Here is a 22,912-nt window from a genome sequence, read left to right as displayed (position 1 = left end):
GAAGCAGGTCTCTTAGTGAATACACCACGTCATTCATCTGTCACGCAGGCTCCTCCCCAATGGCTTTGGGGGACGATATATATGAATCTAACGTTAAGAAAAAACGAATGAAGTAGCTGGTAATAAAAAGTCCGCTGCAATTACATGCCTCATATATTTGAAGAAAGAGGACATGCTTTATGTATAAACAGCTAATGCTTGGAAGCAGACAGTTGATTCAGCAAGTAATAGTCTATTTTAATAAGAATACTGTCTTCCTAGGAAATTTTGTAAGACTCTGTGCATTGGTTGTATCCATGACGGATTTGGTACAAAGTAGGTGAAATTGGGTAAGTGCCATCATACAGAAAGGACTAAAATCTCAAGTGCTTAAAAAAAAAGAAATGATCCAAGTAGTACCAATTTTATAATGAAAATATCGATCCTATTCGTAACACCATTATTTTGGTGCCATGTTTATGGGGAGTGGGATGGTATGCTGAGGAATAATTTGGGGATAAAAACTCACTTACCGGTGGTCTCTGTGTCCACACCACCTAGTGGTAAGCACATCTTCTGCTTAGGAGACAGACTTTCTTTCCAGCAAGAGTTCAGGCTGGTTCCTGATTTGGTGACGTAGCTGTCTTCGGACTTTCCTTGAAGAGATACCTGGAGATCATTTCAGTCCTTTGGTTCCTAAGTTCCATTGTCAAGAAGAAAGAGGCTGGGAGGAAGCTTTTTTATTACTTGTCTGGATTCGGGCAATTTGTTCTTAAATTATAAAAACCCACTGAGCCTACTTCATTTTCAAGACAGAGATAACAGTCATTCTTATTTGGCACAAAGCAGTTCTCTATAAAAGTTGTGCCTTCACTGTGCTGTAGTTTACAACCAGCTCTTGGTAAAGAGAAAAATAGCCCCAATTTGTAGGTTTTGCCATTAGCATGGCAAAAATACTCCAACTGTGACCAATCTGAATCTTCCAAAGTGATGTCACTAAATCTGGAGATGGGAAGAGAGTTGATGAATAAATGAAAATACAGATTTTCAAATCTTTTTGAATTAATGAATAAATCCAGAGGCTGACCAGTAAAAAAAAAAATTTTTTTAACTAAAAGAATTTGATTGTTCTTTTGCTAAAAATTCCAAATTCTACATTAAAAATTCAGTTGCTCTTCAGACGCACTGCCCTCATTTCAAGTGTTCATGAGCCACATTGGCTGGTGATAAATGTATCAGACAGCGAGATTCTAGAACAAACCACAAGACAGACTTGACTTCCTAATTTTTAAGCCAGTAGGTGGCTCTTCTTCCTGGTTTGCTGCTCTTCTATGTGAGAACCCGCAGTGTATGGATCAGCATTTGGGAGGGTCCTTACCCCGCCCCTGGACGTGCAGAGAACACTCACAGCCCTTCACCATCACAGCACAGTCAAAGGCAGGGTGCCTTCCGGATGGAGAAAAGTGCACATTAGCAGAAAATAGGTGGATTAAAAAGGAAATACACATATCTAAAAAGACCAATGGGCTCCCAGATCAGCACAACTTATTTGCAAACAATTTCAAAGAATACTCAGTCTAAAGTGTGTCAATCAAAGAAAGCCACCAAGGCAGAGGTGAAAAGCACTCATTCTGAATCCTCCTGGGACAGTTCGACCTCCGCCACAAATATTTTCCAGGATGCACCAATTCTCTACTGGAATTTTATTTTTCTCAGTATCAAGTTATAATAAAATGACCCATTAAAATCAATTTAATTAATACTCATTAAAATCTTATTTATCATTTATCAAATTCAAATGTATCCTGTTTATCCTATTTATCATTCTATTTAAAATATCCTCTTTTATATATAAAGTCTCCCTCTTAAGAACATCTAAATTTTCAACTACTACACAGTTTCAGTTTTTATATTTGTGTTTCAAACACAAATCATGCGTTTCAAATCATGTTTCAAACCAGGTAATTCCTTGAGGTAATAGCCAGTAACTTAAATTTTAGTATTGCATAATCTAGGTCTGGCATATCCTGTCAAATGTACCCAGGAGAGATGGTGCCCTCTTATTTCAGAGCTTTGTGTGGTTAGTACAACAATCTTCCACTTAACAGCTAAGCGTCTGCTTCACTCAGAGTGCTAGGCATTTCTGAAGCAAGGAAAGCAGGGCTCTGACTTTATTTAGGAGCTGGGGAAACTAAGGATCGCGGCTGGGATTCCGGAAGTACCAAGCATGTGAAGGGATTCTGCTCCAGGGCTTAACTCTGGACCACGCTGTCCCTGGGGGGTGGCGGCCGCTGTGACTGCCCTCCGCCTGACCCACATCACAGAACATGCAGGAAAGGCCCTCTGCTTTCACCCTTCATGCCTCCATCACATCCTTCAACCCGCGTTAGCACAGTAAATTGAAAACTACATTTCTAATCTATCACTGACTTGCATCTGCAGATGTACTTCCCTGCACCTTGAAGTGGATCACCACAATTCTACTGACCTCAGATCCCAAAGGGACCAACACTGCTACAAGATTGTCAAATGTTTCAATTTGTCATTCTGTCACCCAAGATCCCTTTTCCCACAGGGCCCAAATAACCGTGAGCCAGGGATCTCAACAAGATAAAACGCTGAACAGGAATCTTGAGACACGTCAGACACCTTGCCTCGTGTAACAGATGTTATTGCCCGGAAGCAGCTAAACTTGTTAAAAGAGAAACATATGATACCGAAGACTGAAAAATAGCCTTTTATATTAAGATAACATCTTTCATTTGGAAACATCCTAAGGTGCTTTTCTCAAGCCAAACAGTTTGAATTTGCTGCCCTAAACTGAAATGCAGGAATAGAGCGAACAATTTCCCTGTAGCTGAAGTATGCAGTCTTTCAGAACATGCAACTTTAAAACATTCCTGCTCCTTCAGGTAATCTCACCCTCCATGTCCTATGGTCCATACTTCGTCCTGTATGACTGCTTGTATGACGTTCATGTGACCTGTTGATAACATATGGCCATCAACCTACCACCTGCTTTAAGATACTTGGTTTACAAGGAGCAGAAACTCTCAAGTTCCCAAATGGGTGGATTGTTTTAAGGACACACAGGAAGTGTCTAGGAGACAGGCATGTTGCCTGAAGCCATGGAAAGAATCCAGGACAGAGCAGAGCCCCTGGGGGCTGGAGGCCAGTTAGGTCTGGAGGCCAGGGTAGCAGATGTGCACATCTCACCCTGATGCTCTATGAGGGACATGGACATCTTGTTTCCCTGGGTCCTACAGCTCCTCCTCACTCAACAGATGACTCTCTGTCTCCAATCTCACTGAGCCTGTCGTCTCCTAAGTCTGGTTGCCATTCTCACCTTCCATCATCAGCTTGCACTGTAACTGGTAAATTCCTTCAATTTCCCAAATTCATGAGAAAGAAAACACGTTTGCCCCAGCTCATCTTTTTTACACAAGGCCACCACTTAAAAATCTCTGGCCATGTCTTTAGTTTCACCACCCTCCCCACCCCGTCTATTCTCCATAGATCCATACATGGCAATTTCTATATCACAAAATTGGTCTTGTAACTTCTTTTCATAAACGTTTTTCGATGATTTCCCCAAAGATTCTGCGATAACTCCAAACTGCTCGACATGGCATGTTGGAGCCTCCCAGTCTGGCCCCGATCCTTCTCCTGTTCTCACCAGCTCATGCTCTGCTCATCAACTGCTCTCCTTCCCCACGTTTTCCCTCCATCCCAAGCCTGCCTGCCTCCTCTTCAATTACCAAGCCGGGTTCTTGGATGCTTTAATCCACAGAAATTGATAAGAGGCCAGACCACAAATTCAGGCAAAGCTTTACTGGGACTCATGCTGCAGTCCGAGGGAGCGAAAACAAGTACTACTAGAGCTCAGCAATGAATTTGGTAAAGTTGCAGGATATAGAATTAATACACAGAAATCCCTTGCATTTCTACACACTAACAACGAAAGATCAGAAAGAGAAATTAAGGAAACAATTCGATTTACTGTCACATCAAAAAGAATAAAATACCTAGAAATAAACCTACCTAAGGAGGCAAAAGACCTGTACTCCGAAAACTGTAAGCCCCTGATGAAAGAAATAGAAGATGACACAAACAAACTGAAAGATATACCATGTTCTTGGATTGGAATAATCAATATTGTTAAAATGACTATACTACCCGAGACAATCTACAGATTCAGTGCAATCCCTATCAAATTACCAATGACATTTTTCACAGAAATAGAACAAAAATTTTTTAAATTTGTATGGAAACACAAAAGACCCCAAATAGCCAAAGCAATCTTGAGAAAGAAAAACGGAGCTGGAGGAATCAGGCAGTCTCTTCCCATTCTCTGGGAAGACTGGACAGCTAAAAGTAAAAGAATGAAACTAGAACATTCTCTAACACCACACCCAAAAATAAACTCAAAGTGGATTAAAGACCTAAATGTAAGACTGGACACTGTAAAACTCTTTGAGGAAAAAAATGGGCAGAACACTCTTTGATGTAAATCGTAGCAACATCTTTTTGGATCCACCTCCTAGAGTAACAAAAATAAAAACAAAAGTAAACAATGGGGCCTAAAAGTAAACTTAAAAGCTTTTTCACAGCAAAGGAAACCATAAACAAAACGAAAAGACAACCCATAGAATGGGAGAAAATATTTGCAAACAAGGCAACTGACAAGGGATTAATCTCCAAAATATACAAACAGCTCAGGCAGCTCAATATCACAAAAACAAACAACCCAATCAAAAAATGGGCAGATCTAAATAGACATTTCTCCAAAGACATACAGATGGCCAAGAGGCACATCATAAGATGCTCAACATCACTAATTATTAGAGAAATGCAAATCAAAACTACAATGAAGTATCATCTCACACCAGTCAGAATGGCAATCATCAAAAAGTCTACAAACAATAAATGCTGGAGAGGGTATGGGTAAAAGGAAACCCTCCTATACTGTTGGTGGGAATGTAAATTGGTGCAGCCACTATGGAGAACAGTCTGGAGGTTCCTTAAAATCTAAAAATAGAGCTACCATACGACCCAGCAATCCCACTCGGGCATATATGCAGACAAAACTATAATTCAAAAACATACATGCACTCCAATGTTCATTGCAGCACTGTTTATAATAGCTAAGTCATAGAAGCAACCTAAGTGTCCATAAGTGGAGGAATGGATAAAGAAGATGTGGTACATATTTACGATGGAATATTACTCAGCCATAAAAAAAGAATGAAATAATGCCATTTGCAGCAACATGGATGGACCTAGAGATGATCATACTAAGTGAAGTCAGACAAAAACAAATATCATATGATATCACTTATATGTGGAATCTAAAAAAATGATAGAAATGGACTTATTTACAAAACAAAAACAGACTTACAGACTTAGAAAACAAACTTATGGCTACCAAAGGGGAAAGGTAGGGGGGAGGGATAAATTAGGAGTTTGGGATTAACATATACACTCTACTATATATAAAATAGATAATCAACAAGGACCTACTGTATAATACAGGGAACTCCACTCAATATTCTGTAATAAACTAGGAAAAGAATTTGAAAAAGAATAGATATATGTATAACTGAATCACTTTGCTGTACACCTGAAACTAACACAACATTGTAAATCAAGTATAATCCAATATAAAATAAAAATTAAAAAAAAAACAGCTTCACTAGAAGACCACCATATTTGTTACTTTAAATTCATTTGCTAAACCTCTATACAGCATTTGAGTTTTTTTGTTACATTTTGTGATTTCTATAATTTGTTATACAGATAAGGTTATTCTGTCACTCTTCAAAAAATGCAGCTGCTATAGAAATTTAGCTAAATATGTTAAGTATAATACCACAAAAATGGGCTTAAAAATACCACTGTCAACAAAGGAAATGATCTACTTTGCAATGATATGACAAATGAAAACAAAACAATCTGACAAAAAATATTGTTAAACGTATCTAATAAAACAATATGCAAGATGTCAAGAGCTCTGACTTTGAAACTCAAAATTAAAAAAAAACTTTTCTAGCTACTTTGTGATGTATACTTTTTAAAAATCAAGAAACAGATTAAGAATCCTGCATGCTACTATCTATACCCCAGAAAATCATTAAGGAACAGTTTAATTAGGTTGCAAGATTCTTTATTTTGTAAACTATACATAAACAGTAAAAAAGAAAATGCATTTTACCTTAAATATTACATAAAGTTAACATTAAAGATTTTTTTCTTAGTGTATATAAATCAAATGGAAAGAATCCAACAACTTTATTTCAGTGGATTGCATACTGGGATACCAGCTGACCCACTGTTTAAATGGTGACACCAGTGTGTAACACCCAACAGGGTTTTCCACTTTTATTATGGGCACAAAACCATAGGTCTGATATCCTTAAAAGCAATGGTGTACCAGAAGGGCTACATGATTAATTAACATGCTAACTTAAATACAACAATTAAAGTAAGTTTTGTTGCAGTTAAATATTAAATGCTACTCCACACAATAATCATAAACAAGTCCACATGGTAACTCTGTAACAGTAGAAAAAAGAAAGGAAGTATTCTATTTTCTTCATTCCAGCAGCAGTACCAGGACTGGTATTAATTTGTGATCAGGTGTGCCTATCTATGGCCTAATGTCCTATGTGGGGATGCATGCTGAAACCTTCTATTTCTATTTTGCAAGGCACCATACAGTATGTTCTCTGTTTCGACACTAGTAACAAAAATGGCATAATTCTTAGATTAAATGCAAATATTTATCTAACATAAAAAATAAAATAAGAATGAAGATTTTTAAGTTTGATATTGGGGCAAATGACAAACTTTTTGTAAAAATACGGTTTAAGAGAATCTTTCCCTTTGTCTTTCTACTTTAAGTTCTGCACCCTAAGCTGCTGGTCAGAAAGATAAAGAAACCTAGAAAGATAAAGAAATCATGCTGGTTAAGATTATCAAACAAATCAACATGAGACTGCTGTCTAAATTAAAACAAGAATTAGAAAGGACAACTATGTTTTTAACTTTCAAAATCCACGGTTTTTCCCTATTGGCCATTTTGTAAGGTATCGGGTCACATCCAGAATAACTTCATAACTAAAAACATCACTAAAACTTCATAACTAAAAACATACAAACATGGTGGAGGTCTCCAGGATGATGACTTTGTTCTTCTCACTTTGTGCTATTCCCTCACTCACCTCTAAATCACTCCAGCTCTGGGAAGAGTCTACTTGGAAACTGCAATTAAGGTCATGCATATTTTTATAAAATCCTTAGAATCCAGGTCACTAATATGTTATTGTAGATTCAACTTAGAATTTCTCCCAAAAAAATATCACAAGCACTGGTTGTTTTGTTTGTGGCAGACTTACATAGATCAGTAGCTCTTCATAATTTTCTCTTGTCTGGCTAGACTCCATATGTGTTCTCTTTTTCATATAAAAACTCAAAGTAAATGATACTTCTCTAAACATAAAGTTCTATGACTTTAGTTGCAATATTTGAAATAATTATACAAAATATAAGTGAGTTTTAGAATCATTTTGTTTTGGGGCAGGAAGGTACTCCTCAGTAGGGGATCACTTGGTAAATAAAAGACACGTAGAATTTGTTGCTCTCAGCTCTCATCCATCAGATGTATCCATCCTGGTCACCACCATCATCATCATCCCCTTCATCCTCATCATCATCTTCAATTTCATCTTCATCGTTCATAATGTCATCTTCATCGTCATCAGCAGCCCACTCATGGAAATCTCCACTTGCAAAATCTCCAGAGATCTCAAAATCAATAGCTTAGGAAAAAAGTAAACATTAATGTTATGTGACTGAGTGTTGGGATAATTTCTGAGGGTCAGAAAATTCTGATGAAAATTGAGGAAATTAATAAACTGAGTCACTTTGCTGTATACCTGAAACTAACACAACATGATTAATCACCTATACTCCAAGAAAAAAATTTTTTTAAAGATAAATAAAATAAACTTTTAATTTGCTCTTTAGCTTTCTTAACAAAAATAAGGTAAAATCCATTCTTTATCATTTGTCAAAATACACAGTGCTAAAAAGCAGAATTGTTGCTGAGGTCTGATATGTAAGATTTCCAGTTCAGTAATATTGAGCTCAGCCCAGGTTTTATAAAGTCCATGTCAAACTTTGAATTTTACAAAGAATTGAGAACTTCTTCTCTTAGTGTGGAGGCAAAATAGTTGCCCCTCAAAGATGTTCACTTGCTCATGGCTGAAACCTGTGACTATGTGACCTTACATGGTAAAGGGGCTCAGGAGATGTGATTAAATCACGGGTCTGGAGCTGACAGGTAATGTGGGTAACTTGGGTGGGCCCAGGTGATCACCTGCATCCTTAAAATCAAAGAACTGTTTCCAGATGAAGTCAGAGGGCAGTGTGATTACAGAAGAATATTCAGAAGCTGGGTAACGGTCCCTGGGCCAAGGAACGTGAGTGGTCTTGGGAGAGGACAAGGCCAGGAAACACTGTCCTCGGGAGGGAGCCTCAGAAGGAACCAGCCCTGAAGACACCCTGACCTTAGCCTGGGGAAGCCCACGCTGGACATCTGTGTGGGTTAAGCCACTAACTTTGAGGGATTTTGTTGCAATAGCAACAGAAAACTAACACAGCCAGTAGGTATTTTAAAAAATGTTTAGAAATTTATGATGACTATGGAGGCAATAATGCACACATGTCTCAGAATGTAATCATTTCCCAACTCCCCTAGTACCAGTGTGTTTATTTTCTACCCTTTCTAATATTTTGGTCTAATAATTCTTTGGTAGCTAATTATAGCAAATCCTATTAATGTCATCCAGTGCTTTGAACTGATTGATTTCACAATACAACACACTGAAGATCGTATCTTTTGTGGAGAAAATGTTATTTGTACTCTTCTACTTCTTGTATTTTCTTAATAATTTCAACATGCCGAGAAAACTCACGTCACATTCCCAAAACAATTTCCCTGTCACCTATTGAATTCATCTCCATATAATTATTATTTATAAAATAAACACCTGAAATTCTTTATCCATCACGGATAACTGAAATAACTGATAGTGCAACTCATTCAAACTATGTGTTACAAAGCTGTGTTCTCCACATGTAACAAGTATGTAATGTAGCTATTGAGTACTGCACTCCATCCTACGGAATCTGAAAACGCTGGCCGAAAGCCAAAACCACGCTATTAAAAGTGTTGTGGAATAAATAAATGCAGAACAGGCATTTAAGCATTAAACACGATTGCTTTTATACCATTTACCATTTATCTATTTCTAAAAAGTCACAGTGTATCAGTTTAAAAATTGCATAAAGGAGAAAACTAAACATTTTCTGAAATACAAGACTGACCAAGTACTTTGTTTACACTTTGGTCATTTGTATTAGCTGAAACATAATCCATTAATTCCGTCTCTGTGTGTGTGTGTGTGTGTGTGTGTGTGAGTGAATTCCGTCTGCATGTGTGTGTACAGCTAAATGTGTACAGTGTGTGTACAGTGAAAACTCTCCACAGTACAAACAGAAATACTCACTTGAAACCTGCATTCAAAAAAAAATATTTCATGAAAGACAAAAGACATCACACTTAAAACTTTACAATGTGTGTATGTTATGCTCAACTTAACTGTAATATTATTTTTTTAGGTTTATATATAAAATGCATGCTCAGAAAAAGAACTAGAATATTAATTATAATTACCCTTCAAACAATTAAAACTATATTTTCTCACCCAAACATAAGGAAACATGCTCGCACAGCTGCAATTTATGGACCCTTACTTTAAAAAGTTACTTTTTCTTTCATTGGTGCTCCCGTGTTCTCCCTGAGTGACCTTCTCCAAAGGCACACAGATGGGAGGGTGCTGTGTGGTGACACGGCACCCACCAGGGCCGGGTGACAGGGCGCAGAATGGATGACACAGTCTGCCTCACCCGAGAGGAACACAGAAGGCATGCGACATCCTTCCCGTACTTGAAGGAGTCAAAGCGGCCCACCTTTCATTATTCTTCCTTAAAATATCTAAGTTATGCAGTTCTACTTGTTAGTTATACAACTTTTTCTAACATGCTAGGAGCGAGCCTTCCTGTGCCCCCGCCCAGTACACTCCGTAGGGTTTGCATGGAGTCAGGCAGAGAATGCGACTCTCCAGCACTTATCCTGTGGGGGAGAAATCGTGGCACGCGCGGCCCTCCTCCTTACCACAGTCCGCTGCACCGCGCCTCCTGGACCCCACGACTTCCCTTCCGTATCGGTCCACACACCAGCACTGCCCAGCGCTGCCGTGGCACTGCGTCGGCTTGTAGTAACCATCTGCGTCACACTGGGGGACGTACTGTCCTGTGAGACACGCACATGCGGTAGGAACAAGAGTCACCAACCACGCACTGACTCACTCAAGACACACACACACGAGCTCCGGCTGCAGGTAGAACAAAGCAGGCGCTGTCATAGTGAAGTCCTTGCATTTCTTCTGTTGAGCAAATTTACTGTCTTGTCTTTTTCATCACTCTGCAAAGGGGGCTGTTTCCGGATGTACAATATACAGAATTAGAGCTGATGAACGCCATGCATAATCAGTCACCCAGACCACTCAGCAGGGCATATGAGACCCTTCACCGTCTCATCACTGCCAATTTTTGACTTTCATTTCCCCCAATTTTCATTCATGCATCCTCAGCTCTTTCCACATCAAGCTGTTTTCTACAAATCCAGTCCTGCTTCATCTCTCTATGCATCTTCTCCTCACCTGGAATCCCTCTCCTTCCCTCCCTCTTGCAATGGAAAACTGGACTGAAATGTGACCCCCTTCTGTTAGGCTGGAGGGTTTCTGATATATTTCTTCCATCGTGTGTGTCTCTCACTGCATGCATTCACCACTACTCTGCGGTACCCTCTGTATTGGGAACTTCCGGTTCTCTTGATTTTGATTGTTATACGAACAACTCACACTCAGTCTAGTGGGAAGCTAGACACTTACTTTCATAATATAATATCTAACATGTACCTGGCACACTGCTAGCGATAAGTGTGCAGTAATAATTGAGAGGTGAATTCACATTCTTCAAAAAACACTCCCACACTACAGTGTAGGCTTTAGGAGATTAGACAATTTTCTTGTCTTTCCTGACCAACTGTCTGCTCAGTGACCAGACACACTATAGTTACTTGGTGAAAGAAAAAAGGAAAAACAATGACTAATAAACAGATAAAACATGAGACTGTTCCATTTAGTCCTGCAACAATATGCGATCATTATTTAACCCTTTGAAAAAGTTTCAAAATTCTGATATATAAATAATCAATTCAGTTTGAAAATTATAATTCATTTGAAGGATTTGAATTTCTGGTCTTTCAGTGAGGTGGACCGGATATCACCAATATGGGAAACTCGAGAACACCTTCTGTGGATTTATAGCAGGAAAGATAAGGAAGATTTTCAACATTATTATCTCTACCTCTTAAAAAATACCATAATTTGACATACTTGACATAAAAATGTTAAGATGGACAGTTAGTGTGGCCATTTCATTTGTTGTCTCTGCCAGTACACTCTGGAAGCAGAAAAGCATTATTAGGAATTAGCCTAGAACTGCAGACACCAAGACAGCATGCAGCCTGGATGCATCGCACCCGCTACCGCATAACAGTGGCCAGACTGTCAGAGAAGGACGCTTTCCTACCCATTTCAGAAGGAAGATTGAAGGGTCAGTGTCTCTAGTAATGACTTTCATTTTTATTACGTAAGATGAATAAAGGTGACTCCTCTCAGTTGGGCTCTAAATATGTTTTCATTTTATGTAACATCAAATAATCAAAGCCTGGATGTTAATAGCTTTTTGTCACTAATAGACCTTGACCAAGTCGAAGATATTTTCCAGTTGAATGTCGATGGCTTTTCCCACTGCACATGAATGAACTTCGATTTGTAGAAAGAAACAAACCCAGGTACCAAGGTAACGTTTCCACCTGTGAGCTGGAAAGGTGCACCTTGTAACAGAGTTAAAAGAAATGTGATACATTGTAGCTTTTATCTAATGATGTGGCTTCACATCTAAAATGCTGTATTAAAAAATTTAGCCTATTTATTTTAAACTGTGAATCTTCAAGGAATATGAAAAATCTTCTCATATAAACATACAGTATTGTAATTACAAAGATAACATATCATAATACAGATTAATCAGATCTAAAACATAAAATTATGTTTCACTAAATATACAAGAGCATGAACATACATGAAAAACAACAACAACAAATGTTGCCTATGTGCTGTTCTACACTGTATGCTGAAACAGAATAAAGGACTTGTGTGGACGAACTGGTGAAATCCACATAAAGTGTGAGGCTTAACTAATAGGGTCATAGCAATGTTAATTTCTTAGATTTGATAAATATATGATAGTTAATCTATACATGGTAAGATGGTAACTTTAGATGAAGCTGGGTGAAAGATACATGGAGACTCTACTGTATTTGTAAAATTTCTGAATCTAAAATTATCCCCAAAAGAGTGTATTGAAAAACTGTATGTTGACAAAAATAAAGAAAATAATCATATGTAATAGTTTAACAATCAGTTAATAGCCAAGCATTCTAATATTTCAAGGCTTTGGGTGAAATTTGGAAATATCTATGTATCTAGGTATCATCTAATACATACATTTACTTAGTAAAAGTAAGTTTATAAAAAGTGCTGATGAGAAACTAAAAAATCTGTTCCAATTTACCTGAGGAACTCAGCTCATGCTTTTAACCATCTCTCTCTCTCTCCCTCCCTCTCTCTACATACATACATACCATCAATTAGTGAACTGTCAACCACAGAATTAGAACCAAAGTTTCTGCTGCTTTACCTGTAGCATTGTTTAAATTTTTTTACTTAATAACTTTCAAAATGAGCATTATATTAGGGTAATAAAACAGACATCATATCTTTCAATAGGTAAGATAAAAGTAAGACTAATGACTTTCAAAAACGTCATAAATTTTGTTGCTGAAATTTAGTGAGGTCCACGTTTTTTTGATAAATATCGATTTTGTGTTGCTGTTTCCCCAGGGTTATTTACGTAAGCAGTAAAGGTGTCAGAGAGTGATCCACAACTCACCAAGGAGCTTCTTCACCCCGAGCCGCTTCTGAATACTGCCAAGCTCCGTCTGGCAAGGTGGGTCTGCAACGGCATTAATGTCACCTCAATGGTAATAGGTAAACAAAGAGGGGGCGATTTCTATGTTACCAAACCTTAGTTAGATTTACAAGGCTTTAGAAGACACGTTACATATCAACTGTTTTACTTATGGAGACACATACAAGTAGATACATATATGTATACATATACATGTATATACACACACATCCATCTACACCTACCTCTATACCTACAGTACATCTGCACCATCATGTACATCTACATGTATGTCATCTACATCTACATCATCTACATCCACACCTATATCTATATCATCTGCATCTGCACCTACATCTACATCATCTACATCTACACCTACATCTACATCATCTGCATCTGCACCTACATCTACATCATCTGCATCTGCACCTACATCATCTACATCTACACCTACATCTACATCATCTGCATCTGCACCTACATCTACATCATCTGCACCTACATCTACATCATCTACATCTATATCATCTACATCTACATCTGCACCTACATCTATATCTACATCTATACCTACATCTACATCATCTACATCTACACCTACATCTACATCACCTGCATCTGCACCTACATCTACATCATCTACATCTACATCTATATCATCTACATCTTCATCTGTACCTACATCTATATCAACTACGTCTACATCTACATCATCTACGTCTACATCTACACCTACATCTACATCTATATCATCTACATCTACATCTGCACCTACAACTACATCATCTACATCTACATTTATGTCTACTTCTCTATAGAGAGGCTTTTCTACTTATTGTTTGATTATCTTAATTTCCTAAGAATGACAGAATTGGATGAAAGAAAGGAGAATGGTATAAAATACTTATAGGATGGAAAATGGTTCTTTTCATTGACTTTTAAAAGGTCAATCAGCTCATTAATGTAAATACAACTGACAGGTTGCTTCCCAAACTAACTGATTTTGTTTTCCCTCATTTAAAACAGTTTCTACGATCAAGAGAAACAGCTTCACGTTGAAACATAATCTAGGAAAATGTGAATGCTTCCAAGTTATTCAGAGACACTGTTATATATTTTGATACTGAATAACACTGACAGGCTTCAGTCTTTTCAGTTTCACCCAGATGTTTGCAGTATATACCCAATATGGAAACAGGATGTAATATACAATAATTTCTGAGAAGCCATCTTTTAAAAGATAAACTTAGAACATTAAACCAATTTGGAAATAAGTATATGCCTATTTTTCAAACTCTTTAAAACCACTTAGAAGGAGATTAGTTTCAGAGAAGTATAAAATTCTAAATAGACATAATATAGTTTGGCTTATATTATTATATTTAATTATATATTTTCTAATATATATATATATATATATATACATATTCTTATCTGAAAACAGTTCAATGTACTTTAGACTCTTATTGTAAAAACTTGCTGTTAATACTTGCTATATAAAAACTGTATCACAAACTACTGAAACAGCAAAATAATAAACTAGTACTTGCTCCACTACAATTTTTTAGTGAAAAGGCAAAATATAATTCAAATAATTTAAGAATTTTTTACCAAACCAAGCTCACAATATTCAGTTATTAAATTTGCATGTAAGCAGCAGAGTGGAAAGAGACAATGAGACAACTTAGTATGTATTTTACAGTTTAATATGTCAGGCCAATAAAGCTTTTCCTGGAGGAATCAAAAATATGAAGAAAAAGTAATTTGCTTGAAAAACCTGATTACCTTATTGTTCTACTTCACACTGATACTGGCTCAACTGACCCCTTTGTTTTTTTCTAATAATTTGTGAGTCTTACATTATTAACAGAATAGGAATGAAGTTGCATAATATGGGCTTATAGAGTAGACCTAAAATTTACTGACCTCCAAATATGACATTTAAAACCAAGGGGAAAGGTTCTAGCTGAAGTTTCAATACTGCATTGAAAGCAACTCTTCTCACTGCTATGGGACAGTTATTGTAAGTAGTAGTGATATTTCTCTTATCTTCCTGTGGGATTGCCCGAAATCAGGCACGTCCGAGTCTGACTCTCCCTGAATAAACCTGGGGCAGCCACAAGCTGTGTGCAGGGGAACCTGTCAGATTTCGAGAGAAGTCATGACAGATCGGGCTGTTCCGCTACATACAGTACTGGATTGTGAATATCTATCCTGTGCTCTGTCTGGCCTTTGACTCAGGTACACTCGGAGGGCGTGACTGAGATTTTACCTGTCATTAAACTCTCTTGCAAACAACTGATGTAGATGAAAGGGCAGTGAGGTGGCAAAGTGCATGAAGGTTTGGACACGATTAGGCACAAGTTTATACACAAGATTTATTTTCCCCAATCTAATGGTGATTTGACTTTATGGAAAATTCTGATTTTATATGCTTAAAATTGTATGAAAATCATGAGTTATAAAATATAGGCTTTAATGTAATCATTAAATTTACAAGTAATTATTCCCAGCAGTAGTTGTAAAAAATAAGAAAAAAAAAGAATTAAAATCTTTTACTAGTTAATTTCAAAATGCTGTTTTTTAAAAAATTAACATTGTTCGTTGTTTTGCATTCTGAATTTAAAACCTCAAAGCCTTATATTGGAACCATTCACACATTATCTATATTATGAATGGATAATTGTCAATGCAATGATAATTCATTTTTATTTTCCCACACAATTTTGAACTGAATAAAATGTCACTGGGAAAAATAAATAAGGAAATATCTCTATGTTTACAACTAATATACAAAGGTATTCTTTCTATACACACAACTAGTTATTTCTAGGGAGTATACTTCTATTAGCTGTCAACTATATAGATACAATGTGACGTCAAAACTGCAAAAAAAGTAGACATTGCAGAGGTGTGTGAGTGACTCAGTGGGTGCCACACACACCTGCAGGCGGTGCCACCTCCCTGCAGGGGGGGCACCCGGACCAGCTCAGCCTCTTTCTCAGGAGGCCTCTGCCCAATCCCTTTCCTTCATGGAGCCTCTCACAGGCTCCACAGGATGGATATACTTAAATAACTTTATTAGGTTTCCTTTGTGCAAATTTCAAATATTCATAATACCAAAGGACAACATTGCCTGTATTTAATATCTTTCATTAAATTAAAGAAAAATATCCTTTGTAAAACTAATGCAGATGACGCCCGTGCTGACATTTCCTCCTGTGGCTGGAAGGCATACACGACCTGGAAAGATGCGACTGTTCTCACTGTCGTCCCATCGGGTGTATCACTGGCCGGGGTCCTGCCCTGAACAGGATTTGCCAGCAAGCTGCCTAGGGGCGTCTCTCAGCATTTTATGTATGAGGACTTCGCAAAGTCTGAATGTAAAGGTAAAGCTGCTGGACATGCAAACTACTATCAATATATACAGGATGGATAAACAACAAGGTCCTACCGTAGAGCACAGGGAACTACATTCAATATACCGAGATAAACCATAATGGAAAAGAAAATGAAAAAGAATGTACACATCTATATCTATATATATCTATAACTGAGTCACTTTGCTGTACAGTGGAAATCAACACAACATTGTGAATCAACTAGACGTCAATAAAATTAAAAAAAGAATAAGAGGTACAGCTGCTGCAGAAAGAAGTTTCAGATTCCTGTCCCTGCGCTCATTCTGTAACATGAAGGACTTCAAGATCACTAAGTGTCGTCCTCAGCTGTGGACGAGATCGTTACATTCTCACAGGGCTATATGAGGGATAAATGATTTTATGTGCCCAAAAGACGACATGGGCCTGAATAAATGTTAATTTACTTTCTCTTTCCTGGATCTTACACAACAGGACTTTAACTGAAATAGCAACTAATACATTGAGGTACTTTTTTGAGTAGGGGCTTAAAATATATTTTATGAAAGTAAGTTATTAACACCTAAGGTAACAGAAATCCCGAATTAATATTTTTCCTACTTGTTCTTTTATAACTAATTAGAATGAAATCACACAAACCACAATCATATCCATTTTGTGTTGCTTAATTGTCATGATTTCAGAAAATCAGTCATAGAAACAGATATGCATTTTAACTAATTACAAACTTTTTTTAGGTTACAATTTTTTTCCCTTGGAAAACTGCAAGTATTTCACTTGCCTGAAATTTTATATTCTCAACCTCATTTACTAAACTTTTGAAATTAACCTTACTTTATTTTTGAAAGGTATTTTTTTAAAAAACAACACTATTACTTTATTTTTCAGATATTTTCCAACAACCATAAAACTATAGTCCTGATTGCAGTTTTAAGTCAACCTGGATTAATAACACCCCATTATACATTATTCTCTCCTTCTCTCTCTATATATATATGTACACACATACACACATACATACATATACTACTCTAATTATAATAAACTTAAGAACTTGTTGTTTTTATTGAATAAACAGGAAAAACACATTCTTTATAAGGTGAAACATTTGAAAAAACGTTTTTAATGTTTATTCTTTTCCATGAAATTACTTAATGAGCTAACTCCATAGTCAGTTACCCTGATAGAGCTTTTGTAATATTTTCTAGCATATTAATGAATGGAATTAGCCAAACTCTCCTAAGCATTTGGGAAGCTGTATAATCATTTAACCAGCTCAGGTATCATTTACTAAATTATCTCTACTGTGTATTAAATGATCTCAGAGGATGTCTTCATGTGACTATGAAGATTTTGATACTTTGGAAGTAAGTATCAAGAATAATAAATGAAAAGTATATAAAGCAGAATCTTTTGGGGACCTTTAATCAGTTCTACGAATATTACTGCAAAATCTAGGAATGTTTTAAGGCAAAAATATTCATTTCTGCAGTAGAAACATTCAGAGTTATTCAGAATATTTTAAAATGTTCATGTATAAACACTTGGACATGCTATCATAAAAATCAAAGAAAAATTAAAATAACATTTGTCATCAGAACAAAAGACCACGTCTCTTTATGGTAGTTTACCTGGATTTACTTTTTTATTCTGTAAATCAGCAGTCCCCAATCTTTTTGGCACCAGGGACCAGTTCCATGGAAGACAATTTTTCCATGGATGGTGGGGGGGAATGGTTCAGGCGGTAATGGGAGCTATGGGGGGGGGGGATGGTTCAGGTGGTAAGGTGAGCAGTGGGGAGCGGCTGTAAATACAGATGAAGCTTTGCTCGCTCGCCCACTGCTCACCTCCTGCTGTATGGCCCAGTTCCTAACAGGCCACTGACCAGTACTGGTCTGCAGCCTGGGGCTTGGGGACCCCTGCTGTAAATGATTTAAGGGTATACTAGTCATTAAAACCAGGGCAAAACTTTTTAGGGGTATTCAGTCACCTAAAAAGCACATATGGAATAGTTTAAGTCAACAAGTGTGTGTTTGTGTATGTGAGTGTGTATGAGTTTGTGTGTGTCTCTGTGCATGTGTGTGTGTGTGTGTATGATTTAGAATATTTTAACAAATCCAATCATCTACTTTTTAAACTTTGTTTAAAGTGGTTTATAGCCGGGTAAGATGGCGGAAGAGTAAGACGCGGAGATCACCTTCCTCCCCACGGATACAACAGAAATACAGCTACACGTGGAACAACTCCTACAGAACACCTACTGAACGCTGGCAGAAGACCCCAGACCTCCCAAAAGGCAAGAAACTCCCCACATACCTGGGTAGGGCAAAGCGGAGAGATCCGCACACAGAGGATCGGTGCCGAGCGGCACTCACCAGCCCGAGAGGCTTGTCTGCTTGCCCGCCGGGGCGCGCAGCGCTGGAAGCTGAGGCTCGGGCTTCGGTCAGAGCGCAGGGAGAGGACTGGGGCTGGCGGCGAGAACTCAGCCTGAAGGGGGCTAATGTGCCACAGCTAGCCGGGAGGGAGTCCGGGAAAACTCTGGAGCTGCCGAAGAGGCAAGAGACTTTTTCTTCCCTCTTGGTTTCCTGGTGCGCGAGGAGAGGGGATTAAGAGCGCTGCTTAAAGGGGCTCCACGGACGGGCGCGAGTCGCGACTGAAAGCGCGGAGCCCAGTGACAGGCGTGGGACGCTGGGGCTGCTGCTGCCGCCGCCAAGAAGCCTGTGTGCGAGCGCAGGTCACTGCCCACACCGCCCTTCCGGGAGCCTGTGCAGCCCGCCACTGCCGGGGTCCCGGGATCCAGGGGCGGCTTCCCTGGGAGAACGCACGGCGCGCCTCGGGCTGGTGCAACGTCACGCCGACCTCTGCCGCTGCAGGCTCGCCCCGCACTCCGTGCCCCTCCCTCCCTCCCGGCCTGAGTGAGCCAGAGTCCCCAAAGCGGCTGCTCCTTTAACCCTGTCCTATCTGAGCGAAGAACAGACGCCCTCCGGCGACCTACACGCAGAGGCGGGGCCAAATCCAAAGCTGAGACCCAGGAGCTGTGAGAACAAAGAAGAGAAAGGGAAACCTCTCCCAGCAGCCTCAGAAGCAGCAGATTAAAGCTCCACAATCAACTTGATGTACCCTGCATCTGTGGAATACATGAATAGACAACACATCATCCCAAATTGAGGAGCCCGGAGTCAGTGCTGTGCCTCTGAGGTGGGAGAGCCAACTTCAGGACACTGGTCCACAAGAGACCTCCCAGCTCCACATAATATCAAACGGCGAAAATCTTCCAGAGATCTCCATCTCAACACCAGCACCCAGCTTCACTCAACGACCAGCAGGCTACAGTGCTGGACACCCTGAGCCAAACAACTAGCAAGACAGGAACACAACGCCACCCATTAGCAGAGAGGTGGCCTAAAATCATAAAAAGTCCACAGACACCCCAAAACACACCACCAGACGTGGACCTGCCCACCAGAAAGACAAGATCCAGCCTCATCCACCAGAACACAGGCACTAGTCCCCTCCACCAGGAAGCCTACACAACCCACTAAACCAACCTTAGCCACTGGGGACAGACACCAAAAACAACAGGAACTACGAACCTGCAGCCTGCAAAAAGGAGACCCCAAACACAGTAACATAAGCAAAATGAGAAGACAGAAAAACACACAGCAGGAGAAAGAGCAAGATAAAAACCCACCAGACCTAACAAATGAAGAGGTAATAGGCAGTCTACCTGAAAAAGAATTCAGAATAATGATGGTAAAGATGATCCAAGATTCTATTTCCCAGATCCAAAATCTTGGAAATAGAATAGACAAAATGCAAGAAACAGTTAACAAGGACCTAGAAGAACTAAAGATGAATCAAGCATCGATTAAAAACACAATACATGAAATAAAAAATACTCTAGATGGGATCAATAGCAGAATAACTGAGGCAGAAGAACGGATAAGTGAGGTGGAAGATAAAATAGTGGAAATAACTGCTGCAGAGCAAAATAAAGAAAAAAGAATGAAAAGAACAGAGGACAGTCTCAGAGACCTCTGGGACAACATTAAACGCACCAACATTTGAATTATAGGGGTTCCAGAAGAAGAAGAGAAAAAGAAAGGGACTGAGAAAATATTTGAAGAGATTATAGTTGAAAACTTCCCTAATATGGGAAAGGAAATAGTTAATCAAGTCCAGGAGGCACAGAGAGTCCCATACAGAATAAATCCAAGGAGAAATACGCCAAGACACATATTAATCAAACTGTCAAAAATTAAACACAAAGAAATCATATTAAAAGCAGCAAGGCAAAAACAACAAATAACACACAAGGGAATCCCCATCAGGATAACAGCTGATCTCTCAGCAGAAACTCTACAAGCCAGAAGGGAGTGGCAGGACATACTTAAAGTGATGAAGGAGAAAAACCTGCAACCAAGATTACTCTACCCAGCAAGGATCTCATTCAGATTTGATGGAGAAATTAAAACGTTTACAGACAAGCAAAAGCTGAGAGAGTTCAGCACCACCAAACCAGCTTTACAACAAATGCTAAAGGAACTTCTCTAGGCAAGAAACACAACAGAAGGAATATACCTACAATAATGAACCCAAAACAATTAAGAAAATGGGAATAGGAACATACATATCGATAATTACCTTAAATGTAAATGGACTAAATGCTCCCACCAAAAGACACAGAGTGGCTGAATGGATACAAAAACAAGACCCATCTATATGCTGTCTACAAGAGACCCACTTCAGACCTAGAGACACATACAGACTGAAAGTAAGGGGATGGAAAAAGATATTCCATGCAAATGGAAACCAAAAGAAAGCTGGAGTAGCAATTCTCATATCAGACAAAATAGACTTTAAAATAAGGACTACTAGAAGAGACAAAGAAGGACACTACATAATGATCAAGGGATCGATCCAAGAAGAAGATATAACAATTGTAAATATTTATGCACCAAACATAGGAGCACCTCAATACATAAGGCAAATACTAACAGCCATAAAAGGAGAAATCGACAGTAACACAATCATAGTAGGGGACTTTAACACCCCACTTTCACCAATGGACAGATCATCCAAAATGAAAATAAATAAGGAAACACAAGCTTTAAATGATACATTAAACAAGATGGACTTAATTGATATTTATAGGACATTCCATCCAAAAACAACAGAATACACATTTTTCTCAAGTGCTCATGGAACATTCTCCAGGATAGATCATATCTTGGGTCACAAATCAAGCCTTGGTAAATTTAAGAAAATTGAAATTGTATCAAGTATCTTTTCCGACCACAATGCTATGAGACTAGATATCAATTACAGGAAAAGAGCTGTAAAAAATACAAACACATGGAGGCTAAACAATACACTACTTAATAACGAAGTGATCACTGAAGAAATCAAAGAGGAAATTAAAAAATACCTAGAAACAAATGACAATGGAGACACGACGACCCAAAACCTATGGGATGCAGCAAAAGCAGTTCTAAGAGGGAAGTTTATAGCAATACAATCCCACCTTAAGAAACAGGAAACATCTCGAATAAACAACCTAACCTTGCACCTAAAGCAATTAGAGAAAGAAGAACAAAAACATCCCAAAGTTAGCAGAAGGAAAGAAATCATAAAAATCAGATCAGAAATAAATGAAAAAGAAATGAAGGAAACGATAGCAAAGATCAATAAAACTAAAAGCTGGTTCTTTGAGAAGATAAACAAAATTGATAAACCATTAGCCAGACTCATCAAGAAAAAAAGGGAGAAGACTCAAATCAATAGAATTAGAAATGAAAAAGGAGAAGTAACAACTGACACTACAGAAATACAAAAGATCATGAGAGATTACTATAAGCAACTCTATGCCAATAAAATGGACAACCTGGAAGAAATGGACAAATTCTTAGAAATGCACAACCTGCCAAGACTGAATCAGGAAGAAATAGAAAATATGAACAGACCAATCACAAGCACTGAAATTGAAACTGTGATAAAAAATCTTCCAACAAACAAAAGCCCAGGACCAGATGGCTTCACAGGCGAATTCTATCAAGCATTTAGAGAAGAGCTAACACCTATCCTTCTGAAACTCTTCCAAAATATAGCAGAGGGAGGAACACTCCCAAACTCATTCTACGAGGCCACCATCACCTTGATACCAAAACCAGGCAAGGATGTCACAAAGAAAGAAAACTACAGGCCAATATCACTGATGAACATAGATGCAAAAATCCTCAACAAAATACTAGCAAACAGAATCCAACAGCACATTAAAAGGATCATACACCATGATCAAGTGGGGTTTATTCCAGGAATGCAAGGATTCTTCAATATACGCAAATCAATCAACGTGATACACCATATTAACAAATTGAAGGAGAAAAACC

General features: G+C 38.3%; 1 protein-coding gene across 4 annotated transcripts in view; it reads right to left on the bottom strand.

Annotated features, from left to right (window-relative positions):
* Positions 1-7,632: 7,632 nt before the first annotated feature.
* SPOCK3 (SPARC (osteonectin), cwcv and kazal like domains proteoglycan 3) overlaps positions 7,633-22,912 on the bottom strand; it is a gene marked incomplete at both ends in the record, with an annotated part of 376,097 nt that continues 360,817 nt past the window's right edge. For all 4 annotated transcript variants that reach the window (XM_082618565.1, XM_082618566.1, XM_082618567.1 and 1 more), the window contains 3 exons: positions 7,633-7,796; positions 10,217-10,354; positions 13,123-13,185. In XM_082618565.1, the coding sequence (XP_082474691.1) occupies positions 7,633-7,796; positions 10,217-10,354; positions 13,123-13,185 (365 nt within the window). The remainder of the gene's footprint in view (positions 7,797-10,216; positions 10,355-13,122; positions 13,186-22,912) is intronic.

The sequence above is a fragment of the Mesoplodon mirus genome (assembly GCF_964341445.2).
Source record: "Mesoplodon mirus genome assembly, chromosome: 1".
NCBI classification, from domain to species: Eukaryota; Metazoa; Chordata; class Mammalia; order Artiodactyla; family Ziphiidae; genus Mesoplodon; species Mesoplodon mirus.
The sequence above is the reverse complement of the archived record's forward strand: the minus strand, read 5'-3'. Positions and strand labels throughout refer to the sequence as shown.